Source organism: Mustela nivalis (assembly GCF_964662115.1).
Source record: "Mustela nivalis genome assembly, chromosome: 2".
Classification (NCBI taxonomy): domain Eukaryota; kingdom Metazoa; phylum Chordata; class Mammalia; order Carnivora; family Mustelidae; genus Mustela; species Mustela nivalis.
The window spans coordinates 147009737-147025364 of record NC_139021.1 but is presented as its reverse complement, the minus strand read 5'-3'; the positions used below and the strand labels follow the sequence as shown (position 1 = coordinate 147025364).

Below are 15628 nucleotides of genomic sequence, written 5' to 3'. Positions count from 1 at the left end.
TGGGCTGTGTATAACAGAGATGTCAAGAAGAACAAGATAGGCATCCCAGCTTTGTGTTTCCCTGAGTTTTCTAAACTCTGGGTTCAGTACGAACTGAGACCACCGGCCAGCCAGTATAAACTGCTGGCATCCCAAAGAAACATCTGCACAGAAGTCAGTCCAAATGGTAGGGCCCTATTTTTTCAGAACATCAATATAGATTATATTCGGCAACGCTCTTTTTTCTCATCTTGTAAAAAGGGAACTGCCTTCTTTGGTACCCACTACCCTTTAGACAAGGACAAATTTGATATTCAGTGCCAAGAAAAAGTATTTTCCAGGAAAAAGAAAAGTTCACAAAACCCCCTATTTCCTGTTTTCTGTCACTGGAAAATGATATAATCCAGAACAATTTTATCTTTTTTTCTTAGTTTCAGGAGAGTTAGGTAAATAGATCACTCAGGTACCTGATCACATCTATTTTCTTCTCCTTTAAAGGAATTTTGGGGAGCACCTGGGTGGCTCAGTGGTTAAAGCCTCTGACTTTGGCTCAGGTCATGATCTCAGGGTCCTGGGATGGAGCCCCGCTCCCCCCCCGCCCCCACCGCCTGCCTCTCTGCCTACTTGTGATCTTTGTCTGTCAAATAAATAAAACCTTTTTAAAAAAAAAGAATTTGGGGGTCATTTTAAAATGATCACCGTGCCCTGCATTTAAGTTCATAGCTGTTTGCCACCCTCTGTGGAGGATGCAGAGGACTGTGAGTATATGGATGCATCCTCAACAAGCTGACCTTCCCCGTCACTTCAACTGTACTTTCTATTCCTCCAGCCAGTCCTCCTCAGATCTCAGCAGAGCCTGTCTGTGGGGCTTTCTGGCTGCCAGACACTTAGCCAGTGAAGTGTCTAGCTGGCTTTCTATGAGAAACCCCTGGAGGCTTGCAGAATCTTGCCTCCTATGAATATCTGATCAAGCTACCATGCTTTCATCAGAATGTTCTAGTCTTGTTCTATGGGAAGACATGCATGGATTACAGAACCCAGGTTCATCCAGGCTTTGCAAGTATTTCCTACTTTGGATTCAGCCCCACTGGCCTTTCCTGGAATTCAGTTATGGAGACAGCCATTGTCTCCATGGGAATTCTAGGCAAAACTCTGGTACCCCCTTATAGGAGGGGATCATCTGCAGAGGGACCAAATCGGTTCTCAAAAGCTGGAAGTTGAAGATATAAAAACCTATAGCACAGGCCAAGACTTTTGGGCTAGTTGAAAGCTCTCAGAATGAAACTGCACACTTCTGTCAAAGAAGAGAAACTCCTGTTTCCTAGAATGTCCTAAAAGAAGGTGGGTATTTTTCAAGACCCACTGTGTGGATTGGGCCTTGCCCTTAGTAATACAAATGGAAAATAATCAAGTTTGCTCTACGCATGGGGTAATGGCCAGCCAAGCCCTCCGAAGGCTGGGGGCCACTGTTGCCTTCCCTCTCTGAAACTCCTGAAAGTCCAGTGTGGCTGGTGGGAGAAGAGCTGGAGAGGAAGGATGTACGAGGTCTGAGAGCACAGACCTCGTTTTTAATCAATTGGTCCATATACACCCTACAAATACAGCAGGTGATGCTAAAGCTAAGCAAAGAAATTACAGTATTTATTGAGCACCTACTATGAGCCAAAATTGATTTGATTTCCAAGTCCACTGCTGGTTGTTACAACAGTCTCACCATGTCCCCAGCTGCTTGGGTAGTCCCAGAGCCTAGGACCAGTGCTCCCACTGGGACTTCCTCATTTTGTCAAAGCTCGTCTTACATGAGCTTTGATAAGCCTTTCTCTGATATACTATGTGTTGTTCCCAATTGCCTCCAGAAATTTCCCATTTTATATTTCCCAAGGGCCTCCATGGTTGGAGCTGTGCTAGGGCTGTGCCAGGCAGGCACAGAATGGCCCCAGAAGATCCTGCATTAATGGGCCCAGATAGCCATCGTGCAAAAAATAAATAAAATGTAAATAAGACCAGCACAGTGCCCAGGTATCTCACAGGGACAAGGTAGTACACAGGCTGGTGTCTAGAGTCATCCCTATGAATGAATGAGAAGTAATTTCTACATCTTTGACTCATCCCCGGGTCAGGAATTCTCCTGACACTTTGTGGTCATTTTTGTTAGCTCGTCTTATGTATTCTTCCCTCTGAAGCTCCCTTGTCTTCTCCCCCTCCATCTGGGACAGAATTTCAGAAGCTTACCTGTGCAGACATAAGTATGCATTGTCAGGGCAAGGCATCTTGAAGACTCTGAGAGCAACAGTATAGGAATGGACAGAGTGAGGCTCATAGCTGTCGGGCAGATGGATGCCCACTGAGTGACAGCACAGGCATCATTTATAAGAAAGAAGGGATCTGCAGAGACAAATGGGGTTCAGCAAAGTGGCATGTCAAAGTTGATGCAAAGAGAGAAAAATTCCAGGGAGAGAGGAAATAGTGTCCAGCTCATGAGTTTGGTGGTACCTGGGAGAGCTCTCCACATGGAGTAGTGGCTGGCTATCTGCTTTTGTTGATCCCTCAGTATTCAGCCCTCTTATGATAACAGAGCCTTGATGATCTTGGGGAACCATGACCCTGTCAGTATGGTCTATGTTGTTGGGTGAGACTGATCCCACTTCTAGAAGGTGGGTGGGTGCATGACACTGATCTGGCCTACGAAAACTCCTGATAAGTTCTGGGATGGGCACTAACCTAACTTTGACAGATGAAAATCATTTTGGGGATTTTTCTGAAATTACTAGGATAGAGCATTCCTCCTGTGGTAGAATTCCCAAGTCATTGACTAGAGCTATTGGGGACATTGATGCCATTATGCTTGGACAGCCTGCCAAGAATGGAGTCAACTCAAAGGAAACCCTCGCTGGGAGGTGTACACCTACAGTGTGCTGGGGTTTATTGGGCCCAGAGATCCTAACATGCCTGGAGCCAGACCTTTGCTGGTCTTCAGGTATGTGAGGTGATGAATCTGCTTTTTTGCTTCATTTAGTATGAAGTGGCTTTACATACTTGAACTGAAATGTTGCAGAGAAATCCAAGTATGGACATTAAAGTTTACATGAAACATAAATAACATGAGGTCACCAGGGCTGATACGCACAATTGGAAGTGTTGAACTACTGAAACACGTCCATTCCCACCTGTAAATGGTTACCCCTCTTCTAGCAGCCCAGTGCTGCCTGGGCCTCCTGGACCATCCCCTGGTATGCCCTGGACTTCCCACAATCTACCAACTAAAGGGTCATCTTCTGGTACAACAGGCAGCTTCTGCTGGCAGCTACTCCAACTGATCTTTGAAGGTCACTAATAACCCCCTGTTGAGAAATTTATTGGTCATTTCTTAGTTCCTCTCTTATTTGGCCTACCAATAATATCTGATCACCAACAAGGTTGACCATTCCCTCCTTGAACACTTGATTTGGCTTAAAGGACGTCTCCCACACCTGCAGTCTCTCCTATCTCCCTGGCTATAACATCTCCATTTCTCCAGCTGGCTCCTTTCTACGTCCTTAACTTCTAAAGGTTGGCATGTTCCAAGGCGCAATCCTTAGACCTCTTTTCCATGTGGGCTCTTCCTCTTGGTGATCTTAGCCAGGTTCAAGGCCTTAAATACTATTCCAAGTTTCTATCTCACTTGGACCTCTCCCTTAAACTCTACATGATACCTCCACCTTGACGTCAGGCATCTCAAAGTTACCATGTCCCAGACTGAGCTCCTGCTATCCACCACACCCTGAAGTAGTTCTTCCTGTAGTCTTTCCATCCTATTTTCTACTTGTTCAAGCCTAAATACTTGGTCTTATCTTTAAGTGCTCTATCTCTCTCTCTCTCTCTCACACACACACACACACACACACACACACCCCACACTTAATTTCCCAACAAATCCCAGCAGACATGGCTTCAAAATGTGTCCATAAACAGAGCACATCATGCCGTCTTTGTGCCCCCACAACCTCGATCCAAGCCATCACCATCTCTCAGCTGCATTATTGCCAAAGCCTCCTAAGTGGATTCCCACTTCTGCCTTTGACCTACTATACTTATCCTTGACAGAAGCTAGGGTGATTCTTTTATAAGTTAGGTCCCAGCATTCCTTCAATACTGCCCACTTATTCAGAGTAAAACCCAATGGTATCACCAGGAGCCCCGAGGCTTACATGAATCAGCCCCTGCTCCCTCTCTCCCGTCTCTTCTCTGCACCTCAAGCACGCTGGCCTCAGCTGAGCCCACTGTGCTCCCCACCCCCACCCATGGCCTTTCCTTTGCTCTTCCCTCAGCCTGAAATGCTCTTCCCCCGGTGATCTGCAAACTTGCTTCCCCACTTTGTTCACAGCTGAATCCAAATATTGCTTTCTGGGTGAGGGTTTCCCTTACCACCCTAAGATTTCAATCCATGCCTCTAACTACATTGTTTTTTATACTGATTATCTAATATACTTTGTATTTCACTCATTGACATTGCCTCCTTCTACCTTCTTCAAGGAAATGCACACACAGTGAGGACAGGGAAGATGCTGGCCACTTGCTGCTCTGTCAAGCAGCAACCACCACAAGCAACACGTTATTAATAAATTGCCATGAATGACTTGGAGGTACCTGTTGCACAATCATAAAATATATATTTTTTTATTATAAATACTTTGAATCTCCTGGGGACACCCCTCTCAACATAAACTCCCAGAGAAAAAACCAGCCACCATCTCTTCTTCTCATTTCATTGCTAACTGAAATAAAAGCACTACCAATCCCAAATGAGCCATCCAGAGAACCAGGTACTTGTTAAAGGAGGCCGTAGGAGGAGGCTAGAAGCATGTCACTCCCTGGCAAGGTGCTCCATATCACAGATTCGTAAGTTAATATCTGACACCCATTCCACCCACAAAGGAAGGACAGAGCTGGAACAGCTCCCAGCCCCTACCCAGGGTCCTGACACCAAGGCTGGGCCTGCATGAACACCACACCAGGCAGCCTGCCCTGCCCACCAAGGACAGAGGGCTGCTTCTTGCATTTTGGTCTAAAAGAGTCATGGAGCCCATGGAATTTCAAGCTCCCTTTATAGAGGTTTAATTGACAGAAGCAGCTCCAGGAAGAGGGTTGAGAGGATGAGGATGGGAGACAGCAAAACGAAGGGGAAGGTAGATAGATGTGCTCTTTGCATGACTTCTTCACCGTAGGATCAGACAAATGAAAGCAACTGAAGCAAGGCCAGTGCCATGTCCAGAGAGCATGGCTTGACACCTGCCTGTGTGCTCTTACCTTAGATTGAGGGGGTCCTCTGTGATGCCTTTCCCCTTCAAGGTGGGCTGGAAAGAGCAGAAGCTAAGCAAAAAGGAAAGGATCATCAGCAGCAGTCAAGAGTCTTCTACCACCAGGAGACATTTCTGGTGCCAGTCCAGAGGGAGGGTACATACTTGCCCCCCACACCCTAATCTGTCCCCCAGGTCATGAACTCCAGACCGGGGTGTACCTCTGAGACATGCTGTCATTATATACTCCAGCCTTAATAAAATGGTAACAATAAAACAATCTGCATGTTGGCAGGCTGGGCCAGGCATTCGACAATTCTGTTGCCAATTTCAGCAACCACTGAAAATGCCACCTAATTTAAGGCTCCTTGAGGCAGGGTTAGGTATGGTTTGGCCAACATTCACTGCCTGAGCCAAGGATGTATAAAACTTCTAGGGGCACCTGGGTGGCTCAGTGGTTTAAGCCTCTGCTTATGTCTCGGGTCATGATCCCAGGGTCCCGAGATCGAGCCCTGCATCAGGGTCTCTGCTCAGCAGGAAGCCTGCTTTCCCTTCTCTCTCTGCCTCCTCTCTGCCTACTCGTGATCTCTTTCTCCCTATCAAATAAATACATAAATAAGATCTTTAAAAAAATAAAACATCTAGATTAACTATGAAAAAACTGTGTTTAACACACAGAAATCACAGGGGGAAATGGACGTGAGGTTCCACATTGCCTGTGTACTTCTTCGGTTTGGTCTAAAATAGAACTTGAAGAAAGCTTTAGGAGGCCATATAACAGCCCTCCTTGGAAGCACCTCAGAGGACGGCCCACAGGCAATGGAGATGTGCCCAGAGCTGGGGCAACAGCCTCTCTGCGGGAGTCATCTTCACACTGGCCCTGCCCTTTGGTCCCAGCAGCTGGTCCTCGTGCCAGCTACTGGCCAGGGCCAGTAGGAAGGCAGGGCCAGAACTTCTGAGCTCAAAATGAGGGATGTCACAAATCACCTCAGAACTTCTAGCCCCAAGTGAAGCTGACCACCCCTTCTGTCCATCTGCTGCCTTCTGTGTTTTCTGTCGATGGCTAGGAACCTCCTTTTCTTTCTGGCCCTTCTAGATGCTCCACAAATCAGTCTGTCTATAACTTTAATAGTGCCAAAAAAAATAACCATTAGTCTCAAAACATTTAAACCCCAGCTTAAACTTCTTAGACTGATTCATCTATTTGGAGAAAGAAAGAAGTTTAACTAAAACAGCAGGCTTCTCTCTTTAAGAAAAAAAGATGTTCCATGAAAAAGTGGGAAATCAGTTGTTTGGAATTCTTTCCAGTGAAATACGAAATTGGAGCAGCTAAAATTGGCAACTGGGATCAAAAAGAAAAATTAAGCCAGAAAAATTATTTGGAAAATTAAAAAAACAAAGCCAGAAGATTCTGGAAGGCCCATTAAACAGCGAGCTTCTTAAATGTGTTGTGTCTGCACATGTTCTTCCCTCTTTAGTCCTTACGGCCCTAAACTACTTTAGTCCGTGAAATGGAGCCTGTATCCCAGGATTTGGGGAAGGTACTTCTGCTGCTTTTTCTGTACTTGGTTCCATGGTTTAATAGCTCTGTAGGTCAGTAAGTCCTTCCTGTGTCTGACCTAAATCCTGCTTGCTGTGGGTTGCAAACAGTGCTCCTGAGAACAGAACAGAGCCATGTCTGCTCTGCTCTGCAATCAGTTCGTGATCAATTTTCTTAGAGGAGGATTTTTAAACCCTTACCTTTTGAAGACCATATTCCGATCATTGTTGTGAAAGACAAGAAATTTGGAATATCCATTTTGGAAAAAGAGTTCCAGAGCGATGTCCTATAAAGAGAAACCTCTTTCAGTGCTGCTGAACTTGCCTGGAACAGAGGGGACACCAGGCCACAGAGTCTCTAACCAGGGGTCATTTGGTTCTCTGTGTCAGACAACCCTTCCTGGTTGGTTCTTCTAACCTCCTGGGTGACGGTGACGAGGGGAGTCCCCTCAGAATGAGTAGGAGGGCAGGGGGGCTCAGACTTCCTTCAACTGAACAGAAAGCAAGAGCCCCACTCCCAGGATAAGCCAGGAATAGACAGGGAGGAAAGGGTCCAGCGATACCTTCAGACACTTTCACTTCCAGGTCACAAGTTTGGTTTCCTGAACCAGAGAGTCACCCTATCAGAAACATTAGGGGAACTGGCTGTGGGGCATGTACAGCTCACAAGCTGGGCAGCGGACCCACAGACCTGCAGGCACAGGGTGCTTTGTCCAGCTCATTTTGCGAGTCAATCTGTTGTGGTCTTGTTGACCTAGCAAGGGTATTTTGTTAATGTCGAAATGAACTCTATGTACTCTCTTTTTCCTTTCTCTCCTCCCTCCCTGTCTCCCTTCCTTTTATTCCAAGCTGTGTAAATAGCATATTTGGAACAGCCACAGAGAGAGCCTGCATGGAGAATGAGGCTCAGAGATGAGATGGGGTCCGGGAGAAAATTCCCAGGGCTGGAGGCAGGGGTGAGGCCTGGGCACAGAGGCCCAGGGGGGTTGCTACATCAGAGTCACCCGCTTCCGCATGGCTGGAAGGGAGCTTTCAAAGTCCTGTTCACCAAACTCTTGAGCAGAGGAAAGTGTCTGTGATGATAATGCAACCCCCTCCGGCTGGGGGTGCACATAGGAGCTTTGGGTATTTTCTGCAACTAGAAATCTAAGCACTGTGCAAAACAGATGATCAAGGAAGACGTAACGGCTTCTCCTGGCAACCCTGAGTCGCCAAGATCTGACTTTCTCCTGGGAGAACCTAAGAGAAATGGGGGTCTTGCTCACAAAGCTCTTCCTGCCCCCAAATCCCACACCCAATGCTCACACGCCCTCCCATTTCTCCCTTCCACTACTGTCAGGCCAATAACCAAACATCTGGAAACCATCACTGTTTACTGAGGGGCACTAGGGGGAAGAAACTCACTTGCTGATACCTATGTATTACTATATATAACCTATAAGGTAGGCATAGTCATAAAATAATAATTTTGAGTATTTAGAAGTGCCAAAACATGTGCTGAGCGCTATCCATGTAATGCTGGAAGACTCAAGACGTCGTTGCTACGGTCAGGGCGAGGCCCATGCTGACCACACTGCCCAGAACCCTCGGGGCAGAGCTTCCTCCAGCGGTCCCCTTCTCACTCACTGTCCTTACAAAAAAGCTCACTAAGGTCAGGCAAGATGAGAACCAACACTCTGTGGACAAAATCAGTGGAGAGGGAGGAAGAGGGCTGGTTGGACTCCAGCAGCTTGTGGATCCTTTCTAGAATAAGCCTGCCTAAAAGGCCTTCCTGAGCTTCAGTGTCAGAAAATTATAAGGAGGCCCCCCAGGAGGAGGAGGATTCCATGATGAATTATAGATCCAAAGACATTTACCAAAAAAACACTCTTATGGCCAGGTTGATTAGGGCCAAACCCTGTCCCCCTGTTGGCCTTAGCGGAGCAGAGACCTTACAGAAAGGGTAGAAGAGAGCTTGGGGCCCCTCCCCACTCCAAGCGTGGTCTCTCATCTCTTCCTCTGCCTGCGCCTGGGAGGCCTCTGGACACACACGCAGCTTCATTACCAGTCAGGCTGGGCTGGGGGAGGCCAGGGGTGTCTGAGGCCAGCAGGGGCTCCTCCCCTTGCAACTCAAGTGAGAAGCCTCCGGTTGTGCCTAGCTGGTGGCAGATCCTTGCCTCTGAAGAATGGGCTCCTCTAGCCCCTAGTGAGCCCTTGGAGGCACTGGGTGAAGCCCTGGGAGCCTGGTTGGAGGGGACAGTTAGGAGATCTCTAAACCACTTGGCCCAAGTAATGCCCAGGTGTTTGGAGTTTGGGTTTGGCCATGGGTAGGGCAAAGGACAGGGGCGGAGGTCAATGGAGGTGGTCCGCACCCTGAGACAGGTAGGCTGACCCTGGACTCTCTAGTTATCCGCTCTGCCGTGAGGCTGTGGAGGTGCCCTGTCCTGTATTCTAGAATCTCCAAGGCCACTCTGGAGCACGTCAAGGGGAAAATAAAGCAAAGAGGCTGGGTTCTAAATGATGCAGCAAGAGAGAGAAGGTTCCAGCAGCCAAATAGCAGGGAGCTGTGAAGCAGGGAGTGAGTACAGCAGACATCAAACCTGCCAAGCAGGACTTCAGGCCACATTCGCATACCTGGGCTCTACACAGGTGTAAAAGGGGTCACAGAGTTTGTCCCTCACAGTCCGATGGGGCCTCACTGGCACCTGGACCACCCATGCCATGAGAAGCTGGTGCCCCTCCTGACCCCTCCCCGGGGTGTACCTGCAGCAGGAAGCGAGCCTGCCGGAGCTCCCGGAGATCCCCGTAGCTGTGACTCTGGCATGAGTAATGGTCGGAGGACCTGTCTTTGCTGCACATGTTGAAGATGAATGGATCACTGATGCTGGAAAGGAAACAGGATAAGCAGTGAGAGGGCATGTGGAGGGCTTGTTCCCCTCCTGCCCCACAGCCCCACCGTGGTTCTGGAGACACCGTGGGTGGAGAGCTGCCATCACTGCCAGCTAGGGGGGGCCAGCCCTGCGGGCCCCTTGCCTCTGTCAGCCTACCCCGGAGCAGGTGCCGCATAGTATCATCAGACGTGGGGAAAGCCTCCAGGGCAGACAGTGGCACAAGGTGGGGCATGAGTGTAAGAAGTTTCTCTGGGCACATGGGTCACACATGGGTCAAAGAGGGGAAAGAGTAAAAGACCCCATTACACATGGAGAAATGTCAGGCCAGAAGGCAAGGACAGAAAGATGAAGAGCCTCCCTAAAAAGCCTGTGTTCAGGGTGGCTTCAGCAGTGTGGGGCCTGGGGTGGCCCAGCCACCCCTGAGCCCCAGAGACATGTGCGGTGGGCTGAAGGACACTGGCCACAGCATCGGCCGTGGCCCCCACAGCACTGGCCCCGAGCCAGGAGCTCTCTCAGAGGGCAGAATGACTCCCCCTCGGAAGAAAGGGAGAGGGGAGAAAGGGAGCATCATGAACTGGGCTCAGATTCACCCCAAAGAGGACAGTTCGTGCACTGGGAGTAATGGAAACACCTTTAGGGAACCAGATCAAGCTTTTCACCACCCATGAGCGGGGACTTAACAAGACTGATTTCAGTTACAGACTTGCTTCGGAGTGATGTAGCAAATTTAAATTGTACATGGCTGCAAAAGCTCGGATCAAATGCCCTTTCAGGACTTGAGAACTGGAGACCCTCCCCCACTGCCACACTGGGTCACCTCAGCCTCATATCAACCACAGATCCAAGGAGCCAAGAGCCGGGAGAGCCCCTGTGCCCGCACAAGGTAGCAGGAACAGGCAAGAAGCTGGCATCCTGTCTCCTCCCCACCCCAGTTCCAAGGGGGCCTTCCTCACCCGGCCTGCAGAACTGGCCACTAGACATGGGACATGACATGGTGACAGAGACATAGGTCTGTCACCCAGGTCAGCGAAGAGAAGAAGTGACTTTTCCAAGGTCATGTGGAACTGGATTCAAACTCAGGTCCTCAGACTCTAAAATCCAAGCTCATTCACTAACACTTTTTCTCCTCTGAGGCAGAAAGGCCTGCTGGCTTTTACAGAGCTCTCCCCGTGAGCTCCCTCATGTCAGCAGACTCTTTGCTGACTGATCCCATGACCCAACATGGGTTCAGAGACACTGGTGACATGAGGAAGAATTTTCTGGAAAATGCTTTTAGGCAGGAGCTTTTAGGAGGAAATGCATTCATTTTTCTCCTACTTGCAGGGATGGAATAATCATACTGGGCAGGAATGCTCAGAGAGACCCAAATGCTCAGGAAGATAAAACTGTAAAAAACATTATTAAGTTCACTGATGTAAGTCCAAAGTGGAGTTCTGTCTTAATGTAGCATTAGTCGGACACAGCTGTGACTGGGTCTCTTGGCCAACGCTGTATTCAATGTGTTCTGCACATTAAGTCAGAATTCAAGCACGTAAGGTCAATGAACAGAAAGGAGAAACTGATTTATATTCTTCTTTAGGTAGAGCTGTGGCTATAGGATGGTGCTAACAGCTCTTTTACTTGACGGCTCTCATGACATATGCAAGTCTTCCAGAGTGGGCATAGTATAATTTTTAATATTCTTAACTAGGGAAACCACATTAAACTAAGTGATAATCATATTGGTTGACCTGATCTTTGAAAGTCAAAGTGGGGATATCAGATTAAAATATTTAAAATTATTTTTGAGGTTATCCAATTGTTGTCAGAATTTATATCTGTAATTTTAATCCAGAATCAGCCACTAGATCACAAACTTTTTACCAGACTCAGCCCACACCTGATTTACCTCTTTATGTCTATGGAGTCTACCACAGTGCCTGGCACAGTACAGATGTCCAGTCAGGATTTATTGAATCAAATTAAATGGAGCAATGATGCTTCAGAACTGCTGACTGATATGGAGAAAATATCTGATTATAAGCACCCTATCACAAAATACCAGCTAGATGGCTTGGATTCCCACAAAATGAATCCAATTTTGTATCATGTGAGCTTGCTTGACACTATTTTGGATAGAGTAGTGTCCTCCAAGAAGGATTTGTTGAAGTCCTAAACCCCCAGTACATCAGAATGTGACTTTTTTTTTTTTTTAAAGAAATAGGGTACTTGGTTCTAATGCAATAGGACTGGCATCCTTAAATAAAAGGGAAATTTGGACATAGACACACCCCCAGGGGGAAGATCTTGTGAAGACACACAGAGAGAAGGTGGCCATGACTGGAGTGATGGATCTGCAAGGCATGAAAGGCTGAGGGCTACAGGGACACACCAGAGGCTAGAAGGAGCCGGGAAGGATCTTCCCCTAGAGCTGTGGAGAAACCACGGCCCTGCCAACACCTTGATTTTGGACTTTAGTCTCCCAAACTGGGAGAAAATAAATTTGTTTTTTTTCTTCAGCCACTCAGGTTTTGGCACTTTGTTATCCAGCCTTAGGAAACAAGTATAGTCATTCTATTCAAGCAACAGGCGATCTTACTGAAGGCAAAATAAACCTTCTGGAAAAGTTCTTACTTTCTGAGGAAAGTTCCAAAGCACACAAGTGCAATCAATGCTGGAGGATTGCACTGTTCCTGAGTTCTATTTGGGATATTTTTATGGTGCATCAGAGAGCCTCTTTCAAGGTCTAGTGCTCAACTCTACTCAATTTGATGGCAGTCTTTTAGAGAGACATTTCAGGGTTGTGTTAGCTTTATTTTTAACTGGCTTATTTATGTATCTTCCTTAGTCTCCGTGGTCAAAATAAGACTTAATCCTCATTGATCTGACATGATCTAATAGCCAGTCTCTGAGAACCACATCTCCATGAGAGCTGGCAGTTTCTTAGGGCAGCAGACAAGACCTCAGCTAGAAAGCACTGTCTGATTAACAAATACTTCTCTGAGGACCGGTGACTAAAATCACCTAAGCAATTCCCAAATGACACTCCAGGGTAGTCATTTGTTCTCACTTTACTCCTACTCACTTTCCAGAGAAGCACATTTCCACACATGGGAGGTCTCCTTTGTCACTGCAAATCAAGTGGGTCCATACAGCCTGACAACAGGGCTTCGAGTAAAAGTGCAGAGATAGTCAGTTTGATCAGGATTAGATGCTCCTCATAAACACAATTTACCTAATCAATAAGATCTTATCTAACACTAACTCAATTTAAACCAGAGGTGGAGAGTGAAGCAATGGATTCTATAAGTCATTACACGGGCATTCCATGCACAGAGGTAAGAGTAGAAAGCTTTCATCGGCTCTCAGAAAGGCAAGTCTGCAGACCCATCGTCCATATTGATCAGTATCAATAAAACATGAGCAATAAGATGGGATGCACATGCCAAGTATTAATTAGGCTCCTCCTGCCTTGGAAGAGCACAGAAGACCCACAGCAATGGGTGAATATTTGGTATGAATAAAAGATGGAAATTAGCATGGAAAAAAAAAAGGCCAAGCATTTTAGAGCAAATCTTAATCAAGGGAGAGTGAGCTGACATACTCTTCTTCTGCACTTCTTAAATTCTTGCTTCCTGCCATAGGCTGGAAGTGATATGACAACAAGGCATTGAAATTCTTAGTTATTGGCAGGTTAGAAGTTACAGTGGTTCTCAAAATGGGGTCCCCAAAATGTGGTCCCAGACCAGTAGCATCAGCGACAGCTGAGAACTTGTTAAAATTTCTGGCCCTACAATGAACCCACTAAACTAGCAATGGAGATGAAGGTGAGTCCCAGAAGTCTCTTTTAACTAGCCCTCAAGGTGACTTGATATTAGTTTGAGGACCACTGGGTTAAGAGGTTCTCTTGTCATCATGTGAACCTTTGCTAGTCAGAAAAATCAAGATGATCCAGGAAGCACATGACCTGACCACTGAAGTCCTAGCAAAGGTGTGAACACAGTCACTTGGATTTTGGGTGGTTGTATTTTATAAACACAAGAAGATTAATCAGTAATCAGTGAGAGCCACCTGAACCCAATAGAACAATTATACTTGGGTATTGGGAGGGCACATATTGCATGAAGCACTGGGTGTGGTGCAAAAATAATGAATACTGTTACACTGAAAATATATATATATATATATATATATATATATATATATATATATATATATGAAGAACCTCTGGCGGGGAAAAAAAAGAAGGAAGAAGAAGAAGAAGGAGAAGGAGAAGAAGAAGAAGAAGAACCTCTGAATTTCCTGCCAAAGACTTCTGGTACTAGTTGGTGTAAAAAAAAAAATGACTCTGAATTTCTACCCAAATCTCATCCATCCCTCCAAACCCAGATCTCAGCCCATGTCTTCCAGGGGCTCTCGCTCAGGACACTAGCCTCATTTCATCAACTGTGAGCCCAGAAGAGTCCTCCCATGACATATATTCTGTCCCATGAAAACAGTGTGCTCCAAAGTCTTTCCAAAAGCACCTGCTTGTGCTGCCATGTGCCCTCATGTACCTCATTCAGCATGAGGGGAAGAGTGTGGTGCTTCCTGCAGCGTAGCCAGTCAGCAAGCTGCTGAATGAAGAAGCTGGTGGGACTGGCTCCAGTTACCCAAACCACCTAAGAACAGAGCCCCCTAGTCTTGTATCCCCCTCATGCATTCTGTGTCTCATGAAGCATGAGGAGCTGCCTCCTTGTTACCCATGCCGGATTTTAGCTTTGGGAAACCACGGTTAGGGATGCCCATGTCTTAAGGTTCTTCTGCTTTTTCTCATGGTTCAGTTTCAGGCCCAAAGCAAAGCCCACAATAACACCAAGGTGGGAGGGGTAGGAGTAGCGGTGGCCGTGAAGGAAGTCGAGGCTCTGCAAAGAGTCTGCGGGAGAAGTTGGGAACTCACTTGGATAAGCAGTGGCGCGTACAGTAGACATCCCCCACTGGAGAGAGCGTGAAGTTCTCGCAGATGTAGAAGTGCTGGTGGCCGAAGAGGAGAACCCCTTCAGAGACCAGATGGCCCTGCACGATCACCAGGGAGTACTTCTGTGTCACCTGGAGGGAGACAGTGCCAGAGTTAGTCTGTGTGCATGTGAAGCACGCCCATCATTCCTACAGAGGGCATGAGGGTAGCGAGCAGGCGCCCACTGAGGGTCTGGAGGTGAGAGCAGCTCCTTGTTCGAGGGACGGAGCCACTGCCTGAAAGCTGCCCTGTTCATCGCAGTCTCAGCGGCCCTTCTCCACCAAAACCACGGTCTTGTTATTTGAATTACCCACGGCCACCCCCACCCTACCAAAACACGTGGGTTGAGCGTTTATGGCTGTACTGAGCACACTGACCATCGTCCTTTCACTTTAAACCCCTCCACAACCAAGAAAACTTCTGTAGTTAACAGCAGGGAGTCTTTTCAGGGTACCAGGCATCCCTCCGTGACACAGGTGATGGAGCTTGTTGGAAGGCTAGCTAAGAGGCTGCACCAGGACTGGAACATGCCTGTCCAGAACCACAAGTGTAAGACTGGCCCTGCTGCCTCTGCAAGGCCATGGCTAGTCCAGATGTACACAAAGGAGGCATGTGCTCCCCCAGATCCCTCCTTTCAGACTCAAGCTCATTCTCTCAGTGGCTGGAAATTGTGGCAGCTTTCCACAATCACCGGTGCTAATGAGAAAGCCCAGCTGCAGGGCACGCGCCCTTCCTAGTGGCAGTCTCTACCCAACAACTGGTGCCTGCAGGTAAGAAGAGTCACCCTGTGCCCCAGTCCCACCCCACACCTCCAGCTCTCATGGCATCACCTGAGGCATCAGAGTTGCACTTCTCCCTCTGCACGACCCTGTGACTGTCACTCCCAGGGAATGTCCCTCGTGCACATCTCTGGCCCATAGCTGGCTTCCCAGGGAGCCTGACCTGTGTCTTGGTATGACCTGGATTTCTGCATGAAGTAAGGACTCAGT

At 47.5% G+C, this 15628-nt stretch overlaps 1 protein-coding gene across 6 annotated transcripts in view; it reads right to left on the bottom strand.

The window, feature by feature from the left end:
• Window positions 1–15628, bottom strand: part of WDFY4 (WDFY family member 4) — a 273431-nt gene that overhangs the window by 67233 nt on the left and 190570 nt on the right. For all 6 annotated transcript variants that reach the window (XM_082718543.1, XM_082718545.1, XM_082718547.1 and 3 more), the window contains exons 44-47: window positions 14583–14731; window positions 9537–9657; window positions 6996–7081; window positions 5266–5328 (exon numbers count right to left, since the gene is read on the bottom strand). In XM_082718543.1, the coding sequence (XP_082574669.1) occupies window positions 5266–5328; window positions 6996–7081; window positions 9537–9657; window positions 14583–14731 (419 nt within the window). The remainder of the gene's footprint in view (window positions 1–5265; window positions 5329–6995; window positions 7082–9536; window positions 9658–14582; window positions 14732–15628) is intronic.